At 35.9% G+C, this 22,267-nt stretch overlaps 1 protein-coding gene across 1 annotated transcript in view; it reads left to right on the top strand.

The window, feature by feature from the left end:
* Window positions 1-1,730: 1,730 nt before the first annotated feature.
* LOC143020819 (nucleosome assembly protein 1-like 1) overlaps window positions 1,731-22,267 on the top strand; it is a 93,393-nt gene continuing 72,856 nt past the window's right edge. Inside the window, exon 1 of the mRNA XM_076177626.1 lies at window positions 1,731-1,754. Within this exon, the coding sequence (XP_076033741.1) occupies window positions 1,746-1,754 (9 nt within the window). The 5' untranslated portion in view covers window positions 1,731-1,745. The remainder of the gene's footprint in view (window positions 1,755-22,267) is intronic.

The raw sequence follows: 22,267 nt of genomic DNA, 5'->3' as shown, positions 1-22,267 counted from the left end.
CAGCCTTGTAACCCTTACCATACTTCTCAGGCTTTTCATTTCAAACAGTTTTAAACTCTTCCTCTCTTGTGTTCCATGTTTCTGCCCCATACAGTGCTGTCGGCACAATCACTCCTTCATACAATCTCTTTTTGGCATCCATTCTCAAATGTCTATTTCTCATTACACTTTTGAATCCACCAATGTATTTACTTGCTTCTCTCAATCTACATTCTACCTCCACCTCCACTCCTCCCTTTCCTGCCACATTCGCACCCAAGTATCTAAAACTTCCCACTTCCTCCAGTCACTCTCCTTCAATACTCCTCTCCAATTTGCTGCCATATTCTCCTCTTGTACATTTTACCATCTTGCTTCTATCCACATTTATCTTCAACTTCCTTCTTTCGCACACCTTCCCAAACTCCATCGCTGACTTCTTTAACCCCTCCTCTGAACCTGCTACAAGCGCAGTGTCGTCAGGAAATAACAACTGGTATAACTTCATAAAACATCCTGCATGTTTGTTGTTTTCATTGTTTTGTGTATTAAGATGTTAATTTGTTGATCTATTTATTAATTTATTGTAGCTGTTCAAATGTGATCTATAGGAAAAGAGACGTTTGCACTTGTAACCTTGGCAAATTTGTGGAAAGTTTAAGTTAAACCACTTCAGTACGGAACTTAAATCTCGCGGGCAGCAGCCAATGCCAGCCGTATGACGTCTCGTAATAATACTCGCATCATAAAATATAGTCACGGCTTATATTGATCGTTCTCTCTTTCACCCGCGAATTTTGAAAACCACAGAGAATGGGATTCAGGGCGCATTTGGGAGAATGTAAAAACACAGGGGCGACTACAATAAATATAATCAAGACGCCGATATGTCAGTGTCGCGAATCCACTTGCTCCTCATGACGCCTACGTGTGCGGCACCGTATGGAAGGGGTAGAAGTTGTTCAATCAAATGTATAATATACAAAGTGCAAGAATTTTTGCAAATATCTTAAGTGTTTTATTAAAGAAAAAACATGAAAAGATAAAAAAATAAAAAACGAAAACACAAGAGGATTGGTATTTGCTAACCGATAACCCCCATCACCTTTGCGATAATAAAACTGGCGGGCGTATGCAATTTTCCTGAATAATATCGCCTGTTATTAGCCACAACACAGATCAGTAAAATGCAGTTTGACAAATAGCCACTTAGAAATACAAGACTTTTTACAACTGGAATAATTTAAGAGAAGACATTTTAATTCCAAACCAGCTTTAACTAATATTTGAAATTCGAAAATAATGTGTAGGAACTAACTAAAATTGGAGGAAACAAAAGTAATAACATTAAGAATTTTTCTTTTTAAATAAGACATGAACCACAATTAGGTCTTTAAGTAAGAAGTATATGAAAACAGCAATGATGGAAGCAAAGTTGGGTAGAAACTGGTAAAATTCAAAATAATTTTTCTCTTATTAAAACAAGTAATGTATACAGAATTGTTTTTTTCATAATTCAATAACCTGGTAATTTGCGCTGTTTTGATCTCTCCTTTATTTATATATTTAGCAAACTCGACAGAACGTCCAATACATCTGATGTCCAAAACGTTCTAACTAGCTTGTTGACCGTGCGTCAGAAGGCCGCCCAATCGGAGTGACGATAAGATATTTTGCATAAATTAGCTACAGTAGTTTCTGTGAATATGTCGTTCGGTTATAAAATCAAATCTACTCGTTACAAGGGCCGAATTTACCCTCGGAGTATGGTCGTGGTAAGTAAAGATGTGGTCTGTAATTAATTGTTAAAGTGAAACGACTCAGCAATAGAAAGGAAGGTCTCATTATAATAATGGAATTATATTATACAAGGCTGATGTGAATTTAGGAAGTTGTAATGTAAGAATTCAAATTAATTAATGGAAAATATTGAATTTATTGCCAACAGTTTTGCCGAAGATTATTGTTTATATTGTGAAAAAATTACGCCAAAATTGAAAGCAAATAAACAAAAAACAAGAAGATACTATCGTACTTCCATTTTATGATTAGTACAATTTTCCATAATTGTGCAACATATACTCGATTTGTAAGATTTGGATAGAATTGTAGTGGTTCATAATTAGAAAAAGAAATTGGTTACATGTTAAATAACATAAGAATAGCAATTTGTTGCCAATTAATTATTCCCTGATGCAGATTCGTATATATATTTATATATATATATATATATATATATATATATATATATATATATATATATATATATATATATATATATATATATATATATATATATATATATATGGGACGATGGAAATGCAGTAAAGGGTTTGAAGTTCTTTGAACTTATAACAGATGGGGCAAGTATGAGCAAAATGCGCGTACTTGAGGGGATAAAGTGGGAGGAGTGGAACTAGATCTTGAGTCGGTTGGTCGGCAACTTCCTCATGTAACTCGACTTCCATGATTAATCATGTCAGTCAATTTTGACGTCTTTTTTCTAGTCAACCTAGCTTGTAATATGACATTCTTTTCCTAGTTATAATACGTCATTTTTTTGTGAGGACCACAGTGTAAGTCTTTTAACTTTCTGTGCCATCCTCGGATATACAATTGTATTTACTATGTATAATATGAGTCTTACATGTATTGTATTTTATTGTATATATGATTGAATCCGAATCAAATCAAATCAAATCAAATCAAATCAGCTACTCAATACATGGAACATGTAACTTATACATATGAGTTTGTTGTCTTTGCGCATGCGCGTGACGTCATGGGCAAAGATTGGTAGATAAAAAAAAGAGATAAAAAAAGAAGAAAATTAAACAATTAATTGAAAATTAAATAACAAAGAAAAGAGATAAAGAGAGAACGAAAAGAAGGAAAAATATTAATTTTGAATTTTAAGTCAATCGTTGGTCGTCTTCGGGTTTGTTGTCTTTTGTGCATGCGCCGTGACGTCATGGGCCGAGATTGGTAGATAAAAAAATGAAAAGAAAAGAAGAAAAAACGAAGAAAATGGAAAAAGAGAGAAAGAAAGAAGGAGAAAGAATGAGTTAATTTTGAATTTTAGATTAATCGTTTGTCGTTCGTCTTCGGGTTTGTTATTGTTTTCTTTTGCACATGCGACGTGACGTCATGGATGGCGATTGATAGATAAAAAATGATAAAACATAAAATTATAAAAAAAATCAGAGATAGAGAGAGAGAAAGAGAAAGAAAAGAAGGAGAAATAATTAATTTTGAATTTTAAAATCGTTAGCCGTCTTCAGGTTTGTTGTCTTTTCCGCATGCGCAGTGACGTCATGGGCAGAGATTGGTAGATAAAAAAAGATAAACAAGAAATTTAAATAACGAATAGATTAATAGATAAAAAAGATAAAGCATGAAATTAGATAACAAAGAAAGGAGAGTAAGAAAAGAAAACAAAGAATTAATTTTGAAAGAATTAATCGTTGGTCGTCCTCGAGTTTGTTGTCTTTTGCGCATGCGTCGTGACGTCATGGGCAGAAATTGGTAGATAGAAAAAGAAGAAAATTAAACAACGAATTTAGAATTAGATAACAAAGGAAAGAGAGAAAGAAAATATGGAGAAAGAATTTTGAATTTTAGGTCAATCGTTGGTCGGCTTCGGGTTTGTTGTCTTTTGCGCATGCACCGTGACGTCATGGGCAGAGATTGGTAGATAAAAAAAAAAAAGAGAGAGAGAGAGAAAGAGTGAAAGAAAGAAGGAGAAGGAATGAGTTAATTTTGAATTTTAGGTTAATCGTTGTCGTCTGTCTTCGGGTTTGTTTTCTTTTGCGCATGCGACGTGACGTCATGGACGGCGATTGATAGATAATTTTTTTATAAAACATAAAATTAAAAAGGAAAAAGAGCGAGAGAGAGAGAGAAAGAGAAAGAAAAGAAGAAAAAATAATTAATTTTGAATTTTAGGATCGTTAGTCGTCTTCAGATTTGTTGTCTTTTGCACATGCGCCGTGACGTCATGGGCAGAGATTGGTAGATAAAAAAAGCAAGAAAATTAAATAACGAATAGATTGATAGATAAAAAATATAAAACATAAAATTAGAGAACAAAGAAAAGAGAGAAAGAAAAGAAAACAAAGAATTAATTTTGAAAGAATTAATCGTTGGTCGTCCTCGAGTTTGCTGTCTTTTGCGCATGCGCCGTGACGTCATGGGCAGAGATTGGTAGATAAAAAAGAAGAAAATTAAACAACGAATTTAAAATTCAATAACAAAGAAAAGAGATAAAGAGAGAAAGAAAAGAAGGAGAAAGAATTACTTCTGAATTCTAGGTTGATCGTTGGTCGTCTTCGGGTTTGTTGTCTTTTGTGCATGCGTCGTGACGTCATGGGCAGAGATTGGTAGATAGAAAAAAGAAAAGAAAAAAGGAAAGAAGAGAAATCAAAGAAAAGAGAGAAATAGAGAAAGAAAGAAGGAGAAAGAATGAGTTAATTTTGAATTTTAGGTTAATCGTTTGTCGTCCGTCTTCGGGTTTGTTGTTGTTTTCTTTTGGACATGCGACGTGACGTCATGGACGGCGATTGATATATAACAAAAATGATAAAACATTAAATTAAAAAACAGAAAGAGAGAGAGAGAGAGAGAGAGAAAGAGAAAGAAAAGAAAGAAAAATAATTAATTTTGAATTTTAGGATCGTTAGTCGTCTTCGGCTTTGTTGTCTTTTGCGCATGCGCCGTGACGTCATGGGCAGAGATTGGTAGATAAAAAAAATATAAATATGAAAATTAAAGAACGAATAGATTGATAGATAAAAAAGATAACGCATAAAATTAGATAACAAAGAAAGGAGAGAGAGAAAAGTAAACAAAGAATTAATCGTTGGTCGTCTTCGAGTTTGTTGTCTTTTGCGCATGCGTCGTGACGTCATGGGCAGAGATTGGTAGATAAAAAAGAAAAGAAAAAAAGAAAATTAAACAACGAATTTAAAATTAAATAACAAAGAAAAGGGATAAAGAGAGAAAGAAAAGGAGAAAGAATTAATTTTGAATTTCAGGTCAATCGTTGGTCGGCTTCGGGTTTGTTGTCTTTTGCGCATGCACCATGACGTCATGGGCAGAGATTGGTAGAAAAAAGAAAAGAAAAAAAAAGAGAGATAGAAAGAGTGAAAGAAAGAAGGCGAAGGAATGAGTTAATTTTCTGAATTTTAGGTTAATCGTTTGTCGTCTGTCCTCGGGTTTGTTGTTTTCTTTTGCGCATGCGACGTGACGTCATGGACGGCGATTGATAGATAATTTTTTTTATAAAACAAAATTAAAAAGGAAAAAGAGCAAGAGAGAGAGAGAAAGAGAAAGAAAAGAAGAAAAAATAATTAATTTTGAATTTTAGGATCGTTAGTCGTCTTCAGATTTGTTGTCTTTTGCACATGCGCCGTGACGTCATGGGCAGAGATTGGTAGATAAAAAAAAACAAGAAAATCAAATAACGAATAGATTGATAGATAAAAAATATAAAACATAAAATTAGAGAACAAAGAAAAGAGAGAAAGAAAAGAAAACAAAGAATTAATTTTAAAAGAATTAATCGTTGGTCGTCCTCGAGTTTGTTGTCTTTTGCGCATGCGCCGTGACGTCATGGGCAGAGATTGGTAGATAAAAAAGAAGAAAATTAAACAACGAAATTAAAATTCAATAACAAAGAAAAGAGATAAAGAGAGAAAGAAAAGAAGGAGAAAGAATTAATTTTGAATTCTAGGTTAATCGTTGGTCGTCTTCGGGTTTGTTGTCTTTTGTGCATGCGTCGTGACGTCATGGGCAGAGATTGGTAGATAGAAAAAAGAAAAGGAAAAAGGAAAGAAGAGAAATCGAAGAAAAGAGAGAAATAGAGAAAGAAAGAATGAGTTAATTTTGAATTTTAGGTTAATCGTTTGTCGTCCGTCTTCGGGTTTGTTGTTGTTTTCTTTTGGGCATGCGACGTGACGTCATGGACGGCGATTGATAGATAACAAAAATTATAAAACATTGAATTAAAAAACAGAGAGAGAGAGAAAGAGAGAGAGATAGAAAAAGAAAAGAAAGAAAAATAATTAATTTTGAATTTTAGGATCGTTAGTCGTCTTCGGCTTTGTTGTCTTTTGCGCATGCGCCGTGACGTCATGGGCAGAGATTGGTAGATAAAAAAATATAAACATGAAAATTAAAGAACGAATAGATTGATAGATAAAAAAGATAACGCATAAAATTAGATAACAAAGAAAGGAGAGAAAGAAAAGAAAACAAAGAATTAATCGTTGGTCGTCTTCGAGTTTGTTGTCTTTTGCGCATGCGTCGTGACGTCATGGGCAGAGATTGGTAGATAAAAAAGAAAAGAAAAAAGAAGAAAATTAAACAACGAATTTAAAATTCAATAACAAAGAAAAGGGATAAAGAGAGAAAGAAAAGGAGAAAAAATTAATTTTGAATTTCAGGTCAATCGTTGGTTGTCTTCGGGTTTGTTGTCTTTTGCGAATGCACCATGACGTCATGGGCAGAGATTGGTAGATAAAAAAAAAAGATAAAAAAAAGAGAGAGAGAGAAAGAGTGAAAGAAAGAAGGCGAAGGAATGAGTTAATTTTGAATTGTAGGTTAATCGTTTGTCGTCTGTCCTCGGGTTTGTTGTTTTCTTTTGCGCATGCGACGTGACGTCATGGACGGCGATTGATAGATAATTTTTTATATAAAACATAAAATTAAAAAGGAAAAAGAGCGAGAGAGAGAGAGAAAGAGAAAGAAAAGAAGAAAAAATAATTAATTTTGAATTTTAGGATCGTTAGTCGTCATCAGATTTGTTGTCTTTTGCACATGCGCCGTGACGTCATGGGCAGAGATTGGTAGATAAAAAAAAACAAGAAAATCAAATAACGAATAGATTGATAGATAGAAAATATAAAACATAAAATTAGAGAACAAAGAAAAGAGAGAAAGAAAAGAGAACAAAGAATTAATTTTGAAAGAATTAATCGTTGGTCGTCCTCGAGTTTGCTGTCTTTTGTGCATGCGCCGTGACGTCATGGGCAGAGATTGGTAGATAAAAAAGAAGAAAATTAAACAACGAATTTAAAATTCAATAACAAAGAAAAGAGATAAAGAGAGAAAGAAAAGAAGGAGAAAGAATTACTTTTGAATTCTAGGTTAATCGTTGGTCGTCTTCGGGTTTGTTGTCTTTTGTGCATGCGTCGTGACGTCATGGGCAGAGATTGGTAGATAGATAAAAGAAAAGAAAAAAGGAAAGAAGAGAAAACGAAGAAAAGAGAGAAATAGAGAAAGAAAGAAGGAGAAAGAACGAGTTAATTTTGAATTTTAGGTTAATCGTTTGTCGTCCGTCTTCGGGTTTGTTGTTTTCTTTTGGGCATGCGACGTGACGTCATGGACGGTGATTGATAGATAACAAAAATTATAAAACTTTGAATTAAAAAACAGAGAGGGAGAGAGAGAGAGAGAGAGATAGAAAGAGAAAGAAAAGAAAGAAAAATAATTAATTTTGAATTTTAGGATCGTTAGTCGTCTTCGGCTTTGTTGTCTTTTGCGCATGCGCCGTGACGTCATGGGCAGAGATTGGTAGATAAAAAATATATAAACAAGAAAATTAAATAACGAATAGATTGATAGATAAAAAAGATAACGCATAAAATTAGTTAACAAAGAAAGGAGAGAAAGAAAAGAAAACAAAGAATTAATCGTTCTTCGTCTTCGAGTTTGTTGTCTTTTGTGCATGCGTCGTGACGTCATGGGCAGAGATTGGTAGATAAAAAAGAGAAAAAAAAGAAGAAAATTAAACAATGAATTTGAAATTAAATAACACAAGAAAAGGGATAAAGAGAGAAAGAAGAGGAGAAAGAATTAATTTTGAATTTCAGGTCAATCGTTGGTCGTCTTCAGATTTGTTGTCTTTTGCACATGCGCCGTGACGTCATGGGCAGAGATTGGTAGATAAAAGAAAAAAAAACAAGAAAATTAAATAACGAATAGATTGATAGATAAAAAATATAAAGCATAAAATTAGAGAACAAAGAAAAGAGAGAAAGTAAAGAAAACAAAGAATTCATTTTGAAAGAATTAATCGTTGGTCGTCTTCGAGTTTGCTGTCTTTTGCGCATGCGCCGTGACGTCATGGGCAGAGATTGTTAGATAAAAAAGAAGAAAATTAAACAGCGAATTTAAAATTCAATAACAAACAAAAGAGATAAAGAGAGAAAAAAGAAGGAGAAAGAATTACTTCTGAATTCTAGGTTAATCGTTGGTCGTCTTCGGGTTTGTTGTCTTTTGTGCATGCGTCGTGACGTCATGGGCAGAGATTGGTAGATAGAAAAAAGAAAAGAAAAAAGGAAAAAGAGAAAACGAAGAAAAGAGAGAAATAGAGAAAGAAAGAAGGAGAAAGAATGAGTAATTTTTGAATTTTAGGTTAATCGTTTGTCGTCCGTCTTCGGGTTTGTTGTTTTCTTTTGGGCATGCGACGTGACGTCATGGACGGCGATTGATAGATAATTTTTTTTATAAAACATAAAATTAAAAAGGAAAAAGAGCGAGAGAGAAAGAGAAAGAAAAGAAGAAAAATAATTAATTTTGAATTTTAGGATCGTTAGTCGTCTTCAGATTTGTTGTCTTTTGCACATGCGCCGTGACGTCATGGGCAGAGATTGGTAGATAAAAACAAAACAAGAAAATTAAATAACGAATAGATTGATAGATAAAAAATATAAAACATAAAATTAGAGAACAAAGAAAAGAGAGAAAGAAAAGAAAACAAAGAATTAATTTTGAAAGAATTAATCGTTGGTCGTCCTCGAGTTTGCTGTCTTTTGCGCATGCGCCGTGACGTCATGGGCAGAGATTGGTAGATAAAAAAGAAGAAAATTAAACAACGAATTTAAAATTCAATAACAAAGAAAAGAAATAAAGAGAGAAAGAAAAGAAGGAGAAAATTAATTTTGAATTCTAGGTTAATCGTTGGTCGTCTTCGGGTTTGTTGTCTTTTTTGCATGCGACGTGACGTCATGGGCAGAGATTGGTAGATAGAAAAAAGAAAAGAAAAAAGGAAAGAAGAGAAATCGAAGAAAAGAGAGAAATAGAGAAAGAAAGAAGGAGAAAGAATGAGTTAATTTTGAATTATAAGTTAATCGTTTGTCGTCCGTCTTCGGGTTTGTTGTTGTTTTCTTTTGGGCATGCGACGTGACGTCATGGACGGTGATTGATAGATAACAAAAATTATAAAACATTAAATTAAAAAACAGAGAGAGAGAGAGAAAGAGAGAGAGATAGAAAAAGAAAAGAAAGAAAAATAATTAATTTTGAATTTTAGGATCGTTAGTCGTCTTCGGTTTTGTTGTCTTTAGCGCATGCGCCGTGACGTCATGGGCAGAGATTGGTAGATAAAAAAATATAAACATGAAAATTAAAGAACGAATAGATTGATAGATAAAAAAGATAACGCATAAAATTAGATAACAAAGAAAGGAGAGAAAGAAAAGAAAACAAAGAATTAATCGTTGGTCGTCTTCGAGTTTGTTGTCTTTTGCGCATGCGTCGTGACGTCATGGGCAGAGATTGGTAGATAAAAAAAAGAAAAAAGAAGAAAATTAAACAACTAATTTAAAAGTTAAATAACAAAGAAAAGGGATAAAGCGAGAAAGAAAAGGAGAAAGAATTAATTTTGAATTTCAGGTCAATCGTTGGTCGTCTTCGGGTTTGTTGTCTTTTGCGCATGCACCATGACGTCATGGGCAGAGATTGGTAGATAAAAAAAAAAAAAGAGAGAGAGAGAGAGAGAAAGAGTGAAAGAAAGAAGGCGAAGGAATGAGTTAATTTTGAATTTTAGGTTAATCGTTTGTCGTCTGTCCTCGGGTTTGTTGTTTTCTTTTGCGCATGCGACGTGACGTCATGGACGGCGATTGATAGATAATTTTTTTTGTAAAACATAAAATTAAAAAGGAAAAAGAGCGAGAGAGAGAGAGAAAGAGAAAGAAAAGAAGAAAAAATAATTAATTTTGAATTTTAGGATCGTTAGTCGTCATCAGATTTGTTGTCTTTTGCACATGCGCCGTGACGTCATGGGCAGAGATTGGTAGATAAAAAAAAAACAAGAAAATCTAATAACGAATAGATTGATAGATAAAAAATATAAAACATAAAATTAGAGAACAAAGAAAAGAGAGAAAGAAAAGAAAACAAAGAATTAATCGTTTGTCGTCCTCGAGTTTGCTGTCTTTTGCGCATGCGCCGTGACGTCATGGGCAGAGATTGGTAGATAAAAAAGAAGAAAATTAAACAACGAATTTAAAATTGAATAACAAAGAAAAGAGATAAAGAGAGGAGGAAAAGAAGGAGAAAGAATTAATTTTGAATTCTAGTTTAATCGTTGGTCGTCTTCGGGTTTGTTGTCTTTTGTGCATGCGACGTGACGTCATGGGCAGAGATTGGTAGATAGAAAAAAGAAAAGAAAAAAGGAAAGAAGAGAAAACGAAGAAAAGAGAGAAATAGAGAAAGAAAGAAGGAGAAAGAATGAGTTAATTTTGAATTTTAGGTTAATCGTTTGTCGTCCGTCTTCGGGTTTGTTGTTGTTTTCTTTTGGGCATGCGACGTGACGTCATGGACGGCGATTGATAGATAACAAAAATTATAAAACATAAAATTAAAAAACAGAGAGAGAGAGAGAGAGAGAGAGATAGAGAGAAAGAGAAAGAAAAGAAAGAAAAATAATTAATTTTGAATTTTAGGATCGTTAGTCGTCTTCGGCTTTGTTGTCTTTTGCGCATGCGCCGTGACGTCATGGGCAGAGATTGGTAGATAAAAAATATATAAACATGAAAATTAAATAACGAATAGATTGATAGATAAAAAAGATAACGCATAAAATTAGATAACAAAGAAAGGATAGAAAGAAAAGAAAACAAAGAATTAATCGTTCTTCGTCCTTGAGTTTGTTGTCTTTTGTGCATGCGTCGTGACGTCATGGGCAGAGATTGGTAGATAAAAAAGAGAAAAAAAAGAAGAAAATTAAACAATGAATTTAAAATTAAATAACAAAGAAAAGGGATAAAGAGAGAAAGAAGAGGAGAAAGAATTAATTTTGAATTTCAGGTCAATCGTTGGTCGTCTTTAGATTTGTTGTCTTTTGCACATGCACCGTGACGTCATGGGCAGAGATTGGTAGATAAAAGAAAAAAAAACAAGAAAATTAAATAACGAATAGATTGATAGATAAAAAATATAAAACATAAAATTAGAGAACAAAGAAAAGAGAGAAAGTAAAGAAAACAAAGAATTCATTTTGAAAGAATTAATCGTTGGTCGTCTTCGAGTTTGCTGTCTTTTGCGCATGCGCCGTGACGTCATGGGCAGAGATTGTTAGATAATAAAGAAGAAAATTAAACAACGAATTTAAAATTCAATAACAAAGAAAAGAGATAAAGAGAGAAAGAAAAGAAGGAGAAAGAATTACTTATGAATTCTAGGTTAATCGTTGGGTCGTCTTCGGGTTTGTTGTCTTTTGTGCATGCGTCGTGACGTCATGGGCAGAGATTGGTAGATAGAAAAAGAAAAGAAAAAAGGAAAAGAGAAAACGAAGAAAAGAGAGAAATAGAGAAAGAAAGAAGGAGAAAGAATGAGTTAATTTTGAATTTTAGGTTAATCGTTTGTCGTCCGTCTTCGGGTTTGTTGTTGTTTTCTTTTGGGCATGCGACGTGACGTCATGGACGGCGATTGATAGATAACAAAAATTATAAAACATAAAATTAAAAAACAGAGAGAGAGAGAGAGAGATAGAAAGAGAAAGAAAAGAAAGAAAAATAATTAATTTTGAATTTTAGGATCGTTAGTCGTCTTCGGCTTTGTTGTCTTTTGCGCATGCGCCGTGACGTCATGGGCAGAGATTGGTAGATAAAAAATATATAAACAAGAAAATTAAATAACGAATAGATTGATAGATAAAAAAGATAACGCATAAAATTAGATAACAAAGAAAGGATAGAAAGAAAAGAAAACAAAGAATTAATCGTTCTTCGTCTTCGAGTTTGTTGTCTTTTGTGCATGCGTCGTGACGTCATGGGCAGAGATTGGTAGATAAAAAAGAGAAAAAAAGAAGAAAATTAAACAATGAATTTAAAATTAAATAACAAAGAAAAGGGATAAAGAGAGAAAGAAGAGGAGAAAGAATTAATTTTGAATTTCAGGTCAATCGTTGGTCGTCTTCAGATTTGTTGTCTTTTGCACATGCGCCGTGACGTCATGGGCAGAGATTGGTAGATAAAAGAAAAAAAACAAGAAAATTAAATAACGAATAGATTGATAGATAAAAAATATAAAACATAAAATTAGAGAACAAAGAAAAGAGAGAAAGTAAAGAAAACAAAGAATTCATTTTGAAAGAATTAATCGTTGGTCGTCTTCGAGTTTGCTGTCTTTTGCGCATGCGCCGTGACGTCATGGGCAGAGATTGTTAGATAAAAAAGAAGAAAATTAAACAACGAATTTAAAATTCAATAACAAAGAAAAGAGATAAAGAGAGAAAGAAAAGAAGGAGAAAGAATTACTTTTGAATTCTAGGTTAATCGTTGGTCGTCTTCGGGTTTGTTGTCTTTTGTGCATGCGTCGTGACGTCATGGGCAGAGATTGGTAGATAGAAAAAAGAAAAGAAAAAAGGAAAGAAGAGAAATCGAAGAAAAGAGAGAAATAGAGAAAGAAAGAAGGAGAAAGAATGAGTTAATTTTGAATTTTAGGTTAATCGTTTGTCTTCCGTCTTCGGGTTTGTTGTTGTTTTCTTTTGGGCATTCGACGTGACGTCATGGACGGCGATTGATAGGTAACAAAAATTATAAAACATAAAATTAAAAAACAGAGAGAGAGAGAGAGATAGAGAGAAAGAGAAAGAAAAGAAAGAAAAATAATTAATTTTGAATTTTAGGATCGTTAGTCGTCTTCGGCTTTGTTGTCTTTTGCGCATGCGACGTGACGTCATGGGCAGAGATTGTAAAAAAAAAAAAAAGATAAACAAGAAAATTAAATAACGAATAGATTGATAGATAAAAAAGATAAAACATAAAATTATAAAACAAAGAAAGGAGAGAAAGAAAAGAAAACATAGAATTAATTTTGAAAGAATTAATCGTTGTTCGTCTTCGAGTTTGTTGTCTTTTGCGCATGCTTCGTGACGTCATGGGCTGAGATTGGTAGATAAAAAAAGAGATAAAAAAGAAGAAAGTTAAACAACGAATTTAGAATAAGATAACAAAGAAAAGAGATAAAGAGAGAAAGAAAAGAAGGAGAAAGAATTAATTTTGAATTTTAGGTCAAGCGTTGGTCGTCTTCGGGTTTGTTGTCGTTTGCGGATGCACCGTGACGTCATGGGCAGAGATTGGTAGATAAAAAAAAAAAAAAAAGAGAAAAAGAAGAAGAGAGAAAGAGTGAAAGAAAGAAGGAGAAGGAATGAGTTAATTTTGAATTTTAGGTTAATCGTTTGTCGTCCGTCTTCGGGTTTGTTGTTTTCTTTTGCGCATGGGACGTGACGTCATGGACGGCGATTGATAGATAAAAATGATAAAACATAAGATAAAAAAAACAGAGAGAGAGAGAGAGAGATATATATAGAGAGAAAGAGAAAGAAAAGAAGGAGATATAATTAATTTTGAATTTTAGGATCGTTAGTCGTCTTCAGATTTGTTGTCTTTTGCGCATGCGCCGTGACGTCATGAGCAGAGATTGGTAGATAAAAAACGATAAACAAGAAAATTAAATAACGAATAGATTGATAGATAAAAAAGGTAGATAATACATGAAATTATATAACAAAGAAAGGAGAGAAAGGAAAGAATTTTTTTTTGAAAGAATTAATCGTTGGTCGTCTTCGAGTTTGTTTTCTTTTGCGCATGCGTCGTGACGTCATGGGCAGAGATTGATAGATAAAAAAAAAAGAAAAAAAAGAAGAAAATTAAACAACGAATTTAGAATTCAATAACAAAGAAAAGAGAGAAAGAAAAGGAGAAAGAAATGATTTTGAATTTTAGGTCAATCGTTGGTCGTCTTCGGGTTTGTTGTCTTTTGCGCATGCATCGTGACGTTAACTTTGAAATTTAGGTTAATCGTTTGTCGTTCGTCTTCAGGTTTGTCGTTGTTTTCTTTTGCGCATGCGACGTGACGTCATGGACGGCGATTGATAGATAAAAAAAATTATAAAACATAAAATTAAAAAGGAAAAAGAGCGAGAGAGAGAGAAAAAAAGAAAGAAAAGAAGGAAAAATAATTAATTTTGAATTTTAGGATAGTTAGTCGTCTTCAGGTTTGTTGTCTTTTGCACATGCGCCGTGACGTCATGGGCAGAGATTGGTAGATAAAAATAAACAAGAAAATTAAATAACGAATAGATTGATATATAAAAAGATAAAACAAAATTAAATAACAAAGAAAAGAGAGAAAGAAAAGAAAACAAAGAATTCATTTTGAAAGAATTAATCGTTGGTCGTCTTCGAGTTTGTTGTCTTTTGCGAATGCGCCGTGACGTCATATTTTGAATTTTAGGTTGATCGTTGGTCATCTTCGGGTTTGTTGTCTTTTACGCATGCGCCGTGACGTCATGGGCAGACATTGGTAGATAGAAAAAGAAAGAGAAAACGAAGAAAAGAGAGAAATAGAGAAACAAAGAAGGAGAAAGAATGAGTTAATTTTGAATTTTAGGTTAATCGTTTGTCGTTCGTCCAGCGGCGGCGCCAAGGGGGGACTTGGGGGTGCTTTAGCCTCCCCAAACAGTGGTCACCCCCATTAGCCCCCCCCCCCTCAACTGAAATGAGCAGCAAATTTAAAATTTAAAACACTCATTAAGATAATTTTATTAAGTGAAATTTTTAATGGCCAGGTCTAAAAATTTGTCAGCCATCAGCGCTAGCCCTACCATTAACCCTCCCCATCTGAAATGAGGACAATATACTGTATGCGGCGTTATGCAAGTTCAACTGTTTTCATTATATATGACCTACGCCTCAAATCACCTGTAACCCGTTGTAGAAATGTTGCACATTACTGAAATGTGTGACATATATATGCATAGCCTATCTGAGATAGGCTATACAACGAATCAGGGCGTGGCCAGGCGACAATAGTATGCCCAAAGGGGTTCTCAAAGTGGTCGATATCGACCCCGCCGGGGTCGATTGGAACAACCAAGGGGTCAATGAATAGCCAGGGGGTCGGTGAATGTTTACTGCTGGAGACCATTTAAAAATAATTTCAAACTACAAAATTACACTGTATTAAGGATTATGCTAATCATTTTTTTTTTTTTTTAGTTAATACCAATCATTGCTTTAATACCGATAATATAAATATACTTTATAATTAGGTTACAATGCATTATTGTAGTGGTATTTATATTATATATATATATATATATATATATATATATATATATATATATATATATATATATATATTTCTGGGGCACAAGTTTTTTCTAAGGCAATTCTGGTTGAAATCAACTGCACTAGTTGCTTTAACAATCTTCAAGACTGTATTCTTTAATCTGGAGAATACTTTCCTATTAGCAACTGAGAGGGACTGGAAGTAGTCATTCATGACTCTCAAAAGAATATACACAGTGTATGCCAACTGATATATTTTTGCATAGTAATAGTATTGAACAACTATTGACTCCACCGAAACTATAGTTTTTCGCCTCGTCGTGAGGCGTCTTCAGGGTGAGGACTGCTTTGTAGGATGCTCTGCTATATTGAAGGTCTTCCAACGAATAATGACCGCTGGTTGGATGGGCGGGCTTATAAGGCTCAGCCTGCCTAGCTCAGACGGAATACTGGCCTCTCATTGGCTGAGAGGTGCAGTATGGGATTTTGTCCGGGAGCCAAGGGGGTGGGATTTTGTCTGGAAGCCAAGGGGGTGGGATTTTGTCTGGAAGCCAAGGGGGTGGGATTTTGTCTAGGAGCCAAGAGGGTGGGATTTTGTCTGGGATTCAAGAGGGTGGGATTTTGTCTGGGAGTCAAGATTATACGCGAGATACATCGATGACATATTCATCACCACTACTACCGACGAAGAGGTTCCTCTCATGATTACTGCTCTGGAAGGTAATTCCAGCCTGACCTTCACCTGTGAACGCAGTGTAGAGGGGTGCCTCCCCTTCCTAGATGTGGACATCTCTAAACAAGAACAGGGCTTCAAGACTAAGGTTTACACTAAAGCCACCAACGTGGGCCGCTGCCTCAATGCCAAGGGAGAATGCCCTGTTTCATACAAGATATCCATGATATCTTCCTATGTGAAGAGGGCCCTTACCCACTGTAGTAGCTGGACTGAGATCCACAGAGAACTCGACCGTATCCGCCAGCTCCTCACCAACAACGGCTATGCAGACCATCTCATCGAGAAAGTCATACAGAAAAAACTGGACCAGTTTGCAGACTCGACCCAGTTGCCCACTCCTCCCAAGGAGAAAATCACCGTTTACCACCATAATTCTTTTCATGATCGGTACCGCGAGGAGTGTGATGCCCTTAGGAATATCATCAAGAGAGGAGTCACCCCAACCAACAGAAATGCCATCATAGACTTGAGAATATTCTGCAAACCTAACCTCATTAGTTCCCTGATTATGAGGAATAGCACGACGCCCAGGGCCCCGAGTGAGGCTACCACCAATGTTGTATACAAATTTTCATGTCAGGAGGGCCGCTGCGACGGCTCCAGCACATACATTGGCAGGACCTCCTCTACACTGCGGCGTCGCCTACAATCCCATAGTAACCAGGGATCAATTTTCCAGCATTTCACCGAAACTAACAACATGAAGCCTCCTCTACAGAAGCTGCTAGACCAAACGGACATTCTTCACAAGGAGTCTGCCTTCAGGAAGCTGCAGATTGCAGAAGCAGTATCCATTACTTGCCAGCGCCCTACCATCAACATACAGCAAGCTGCTGATTTTATTCTCCCTTCCGCGCGCCCTGTAAAGAATAACCCCCTCCAGGAACAACAAGCCCTTAGACAGCAGCAGCCCCGCGAACAAATGGAACATGTCCAGCTAGTCAATCAGCGCCTAGGACCAGTAACCAGAGCAGCAGCAAATCAGGCCAGAGCTTCTAGACAAAATCCCACCCCCTTGGCTCCCGGACAAAATCCCACCCTCTTGGCTCCCAGACAAAATCCCACCCTCTTGAATCCCAGACAAAATCCCACCCTCTTGGCTCCTAGACAAAATCCCACCCCCTTGGCTTCCAGACAAAATCCCACCCCCTTGGCTTCCAGACAAAATCCCACCCCCTTGGCTCCCGGACAAAATCCCATACTGCACCTCTCAGCCAATGAGAGGCCAGTATTCCGTCTGAGCTAGGCAGGCTGAGCCTTATAAGCCCGCCCATCCAACCAGCGGTCATTATTCGTTGGAAGACCTTCAATATAGCAGAGCATCCTACAAAGCAGTCCTCACCCTGAAGACGCCTCACGACGAGGCGAAAAACTATAGTTTCGGTGGAGTCAATAGTTGTTCAATACTATTACTATGCAAAAATATATCAGTTGGCATACACTGTGTATATTCTTTTGAGAGTCATGAATGACTACTTCCTGTCCCTCTCAGTTGCTAATAGGAAAGTATTCTCCAGATTAAAGAATACAGTCTTGAAGATTGTTAAAGCAACTAGTGCAGTTGATTTCAACCAGAATATATATATATATATATATATATATATATATTATATCACATTTGACCTTTGTCACACTCCAAACTTCATCATAGTTCTTAACTCTTCTTAAACTTTTCTTCGCATTCATTCTTATCTTCTACCCACGTTGATCTTTTCTCTGTCATATTTGAGATGGTGCCAATATGATTGGATCATATTTATATGGAAAACCAGATATTCTCTGTCATATTTGATATGGTGCCAATATGATTGGATCATATTTATATGGAAAACCAGATATAACTGATATTAATGACTAATGAGACTGAGTAATTTCTTAAAGATGCACTATATGATGAAATCAATTCAAACTAATTAAATAAAATCAATTGAAGTTTCAATTTTACAGCCTTCGTTGTCCGTGGTATGTAGTGTTCATAAGCAAGATGCATATTTTAGGCGAAATTGCGTTCTTGGCAACTATAAACTTCAATCAGTTTGATTGGAATTTCGTGGTTGTTATTCATGCAGTTTCAATTTGGTTGGTTGTGGGTTTGTTTGTGATTTTGTACATGCTGAGGTTTTTCAGCTTGCTGTTTCAATCTTGTAAATCGTTTTCCCCACATGGAGATGATTTCACTTCATGTATCTGTTTTTATATTGTATGCTGCTATTGATATATGGGCATTTTTATGCATAATTATACAAAAAACTGTATATGTACTTTCCACTGTTCTTGTTTCGTTGTGAAGCACATGCTTTTTCTTAATTTCACAGTTCCACTAATAACTATACAGGCTCTTGTTTCTTAAGGATGTTTTCTATTCGTTTAGTGGTTGTTGCTCGCAGCACATTAGCGCAGGGGGACCCGCTCGGTTTCGAGTCCAATATTACCAATATTGGATTTTAAACGAATCCAGCGACCCTATCAAGAAGACACTGTTACTATACTATAAATGTTGTTATTTGATAATAGTGATATTGAGAACGCCAATAATGTTTTATATGAATTTTGGGTTAAAAGACAAAGAGGAAAGATAGAAATGTTAAAGAAATATCAATCTCTTCTTAGAGAATTAGAATCAATGTAAAAATTAATAAGCTTAACATATTTTTGTAACAAAAGTCATATAAAGGATGGAATATTTATACAAATATTTAACCTAAGCTAACCTAACTGAACCCAACCTAATTTAGTTAATTCAGTTAAAACCTAACCTACCTAATGCATTTCCCATTGGTAACAATTGACGGATGAGTCATGAAGTCTAAAAGTGGTCCGAATCAGCCATTGCTAGCGAGGGCCGAATGAGCCACGAAAATGAACACAATTTCTGATTGTTAGTGTGTTATGTATAGGGCCTATAGTACTAAAGAAAAATTCGTCCCACCCCCATTTTTAATCATGTGTTTTATCTTTCTGTATATGTCATGGATCACTTCCTAATTCCCCACAATAGGCAACGAGTTAATGACGACGATCAAGAACCATGTACTTCTAGTTCTACTGAAAATCCGGAGTTGGAAGAGAATGTGGATGATGACAGTACCCAGAAAAACACAAGACGTCCTCCAGGGCCAAACGACATCAGCCTGCTGCCAGATAGTGGGCCTACCTGTCCTGATTTGAAGAAATATCCTTCACACATGCAAGGTGGTCAGACAAGATAATTCAATAAACGATGGCACCAATAATATTTTTGGCTTGAATATTCCGTGGTCAAAGATGCAGCTTAGTGTTTTGCATGTTGTAATTTTACAACTTCCCATCTTGGTCGAGGTGAACAATCATTCACCCACACTGGATTCAAGAATTGGAAGAAGGCAACCATGTCTCTGAAGGCTCATGATACTTCAGCTTGTCATAAATTTGCGATGCAAGCTTGGGGAGAATCAAAATTGCAGAAAGTTACAGGGGCAACAATTTATCAAGCCATTGATGCCGGGCATGCCAAGACAGTGGCGGAAAATCGGCGGTACATTAGAGCAGTTATTGATGTACTTCTCTATACAGCATGTCAAAATGTTGCCCAGAGAGGGCACAGAGAAGGGGTTGAATCTGACAATCGAGGAAACTTTTTGGAATTAATGTGCTAGCCAAATATGATCATACAGTTGCAAAAAAAGTTAACGGTCTGGGGAATGCAAAATATACTCACCACGATATACAGAATGAATTTTTTGAAATATTGGCAGGTATGCTCAGAAAGGAGATAAGTGATGAGGTGAAACAAGCAGAGCACTTTGCCATCATGGTGGATGAAACGAAGGATATAGCGAAGAAGGAGCAGATCTCTATTGTTGCGAGGTATCTCCATGATCAGGAGCTTCATGAAGAATTCTTGGATTCCACACCGGCTGAAGGCCTTGATGCAGAATCGGTACTCAAGAAGAAAGAAAATTTAGGTAAATGTAAAATTGACCACAGTACCTGTGTCGGTCAGTGCTATGATGGAGCGGCAGTTATGTCGGTTTGCACCAATGAGGTCCAAGAATGATTCAGAAGAGATGTTTCACAGGCTGTATACATCTACTGCTATGCTCATAGGCTAAACCTCGTTTTAGTTGACTGTGTAAACAGTATAAAGTTAATCTCTGAGTTTCTCGTCACAATCCAATCACTGTACAACTTTTTCTCCTCGTCGGTGGTGTATCAGGAATTTCTAAAATTCCAAAAGGAGCTGAACCCAGAAAGACCACATATAGAACTCAAACTGTTATCGGACACCAGATGCGCATGCCAACACTCAGCCTGCCAAGCTGTTAAGAGGACCTTGCCTGCCATCGTTGCAACCCTAAAACATTGAAAGGGGGAAGTGTGGACAGGGCCAGTGGAGCAAGGTCACTCACTGCCCTTCTGGATCACCATTTTGTGATGAATCTGGTGTTCATGGAGAGTTTAATTGGTGCATTTGACGAAAACCTTGTCAGATCCACTCCAGTCCCCTGATCTCCAGCTTGCCTCAGCAGTTGATTTGGTTGAAGCAGTGATGTCTAGTCTCACAGAGATGAGAAACGAAGAGAGCTGGGAGCAACTACGAAATCATGCTGAAGAATTGTGCCAGACTGTAGGGATTCGCAGACAACTTGCACGTCAGAGGCAAAGGGCAGCCCCACGATACTTGGATGAGTTTGTCATAACATCCGGCATAGGACAAAATGATGATTCGAATGACTCCGATGTTACCAAGAGACGGATTTACTACTCCGTGATAGACAAGTTTCTCTGTGTGCATGTCAGGTACTTATTGGAGTATCTGCCCTCAACCCCAATCATCCAACCTTTCTGAACAAGGAAAAGCTATCAGGAATGGCAGCAAATTACGGGGTGGAGGACGAACATCTATCCGTAGAGCACCAACTAAGAAGGTTGATTGCCAGAAAGCAGGAGCAGGGAATGGAAGTGGACACACCTATGCAACTTGCCATCATGCTTCAACCGTACAAAGATGCATTCATAGATTTGTATAAGCTAGTGCGTATTAGTGTTACTCTTCCAGTTAAATCAGCATCATGTGAAAGAAGCTTTTCGTGCCTAAAGCAACTGAAAAATTGTGTAACAGTAGCGGTGACAAACGTACCAGTAATCTTGGAGTTTTAAACATCAGTTCCCAAAGAGCAAAGATGTTAGACAGGGATATGATTATCGATGCATTTCCTGCCAACCATAGAAATAGGCGTATCATTTTAAAGTAGGTGGAACGATGTATTTCCTGAGATATATCATCGTGAGTTTCTCTTCTTTTTTTTAACTTTATCTGTTTATGGTTGAAATCCATGAAATGTCAAAACATCAAGGATTTACTGGTTTTTTCATATAAAGGACACTGAATGAAGAAAACAATGATTTTAAAACTATTCTTAAGGAACAACTTGCAATTAAGTTTAGGAAGAGGATTACATTTTTTGTCATTGAAATATGTAAATGGTTTCTAGGGAAGTGCTTATGTTTCAAAAGTGCTTGTTCAGCTATATATGAATTTCATTTTCATTCATGTAAATGTTTTACAAACCGTAAAACCTTTTTGTTTTTGTTTTTATTTCAATTTTTGTTTATTCGACAATTGAAGAAATATAGCCTACTTCAGGTAATGTTTCATGAATCAATTTACACAGACGTTTATGCTACATGGGTTAAAAGGGTGATTAGATGCCAGGGCCCACAGTACTATATAAGAAGCTTTTGAATTTCCACATTGGCCCTGAATTTCCTATGGCATGTACTGCATGATGAATTGGTCACGGTAAAAATATACACTTGATTTCCTTTCTTACACAATTTGATGATTGGCAGACAATAATACCCCCATTCAGAGACATTTAATCCAGCTCAAGAAACCCTAGTCACAGCATGCAGAGCATGTAGAGGAGGTTTTGATTACAATCCTGCCCAAAGTACCGTGTAATTTTTTACAACCAAGTGGAATAGCAGCTCGGTGAAGTGATAATAATAGACCTCCAGCAGTGGGTTTAGAAACTCGATATACCTCACTCGAACAATAGATAAGTGAGGTTAGAAAATCAACTTTTTTACCGGGATCAAAACAGCATGGTATGCCTCCCATGTTCAGATGTTCGTGAATGATCATCATCTGAGTTTATTTTCTGAGACACCCCCCCCCCCTCGTCAACATGTCGAGTCCCTCCTCAGCCCC

Source organism: Oratosquilla oratoria, chromosome 40, assembly GCF_046742065.1.
Source record: "Oratosquilla oratoria isolate Oo_2021 chromosome 40, ASM4674206v1, whole genome shotgun sequence".
In the NCBI taxonomy this organism is placed as follows: Eukaryota; Metazoa; Arthropoda; class Malacostraca; order Stomatopoda; family Squillidae; genus Oratosquilla; species Oratosquilla oratoria.
This window is presented reverse-complemented; position numbering and strand designations above follow the sequence as displayed.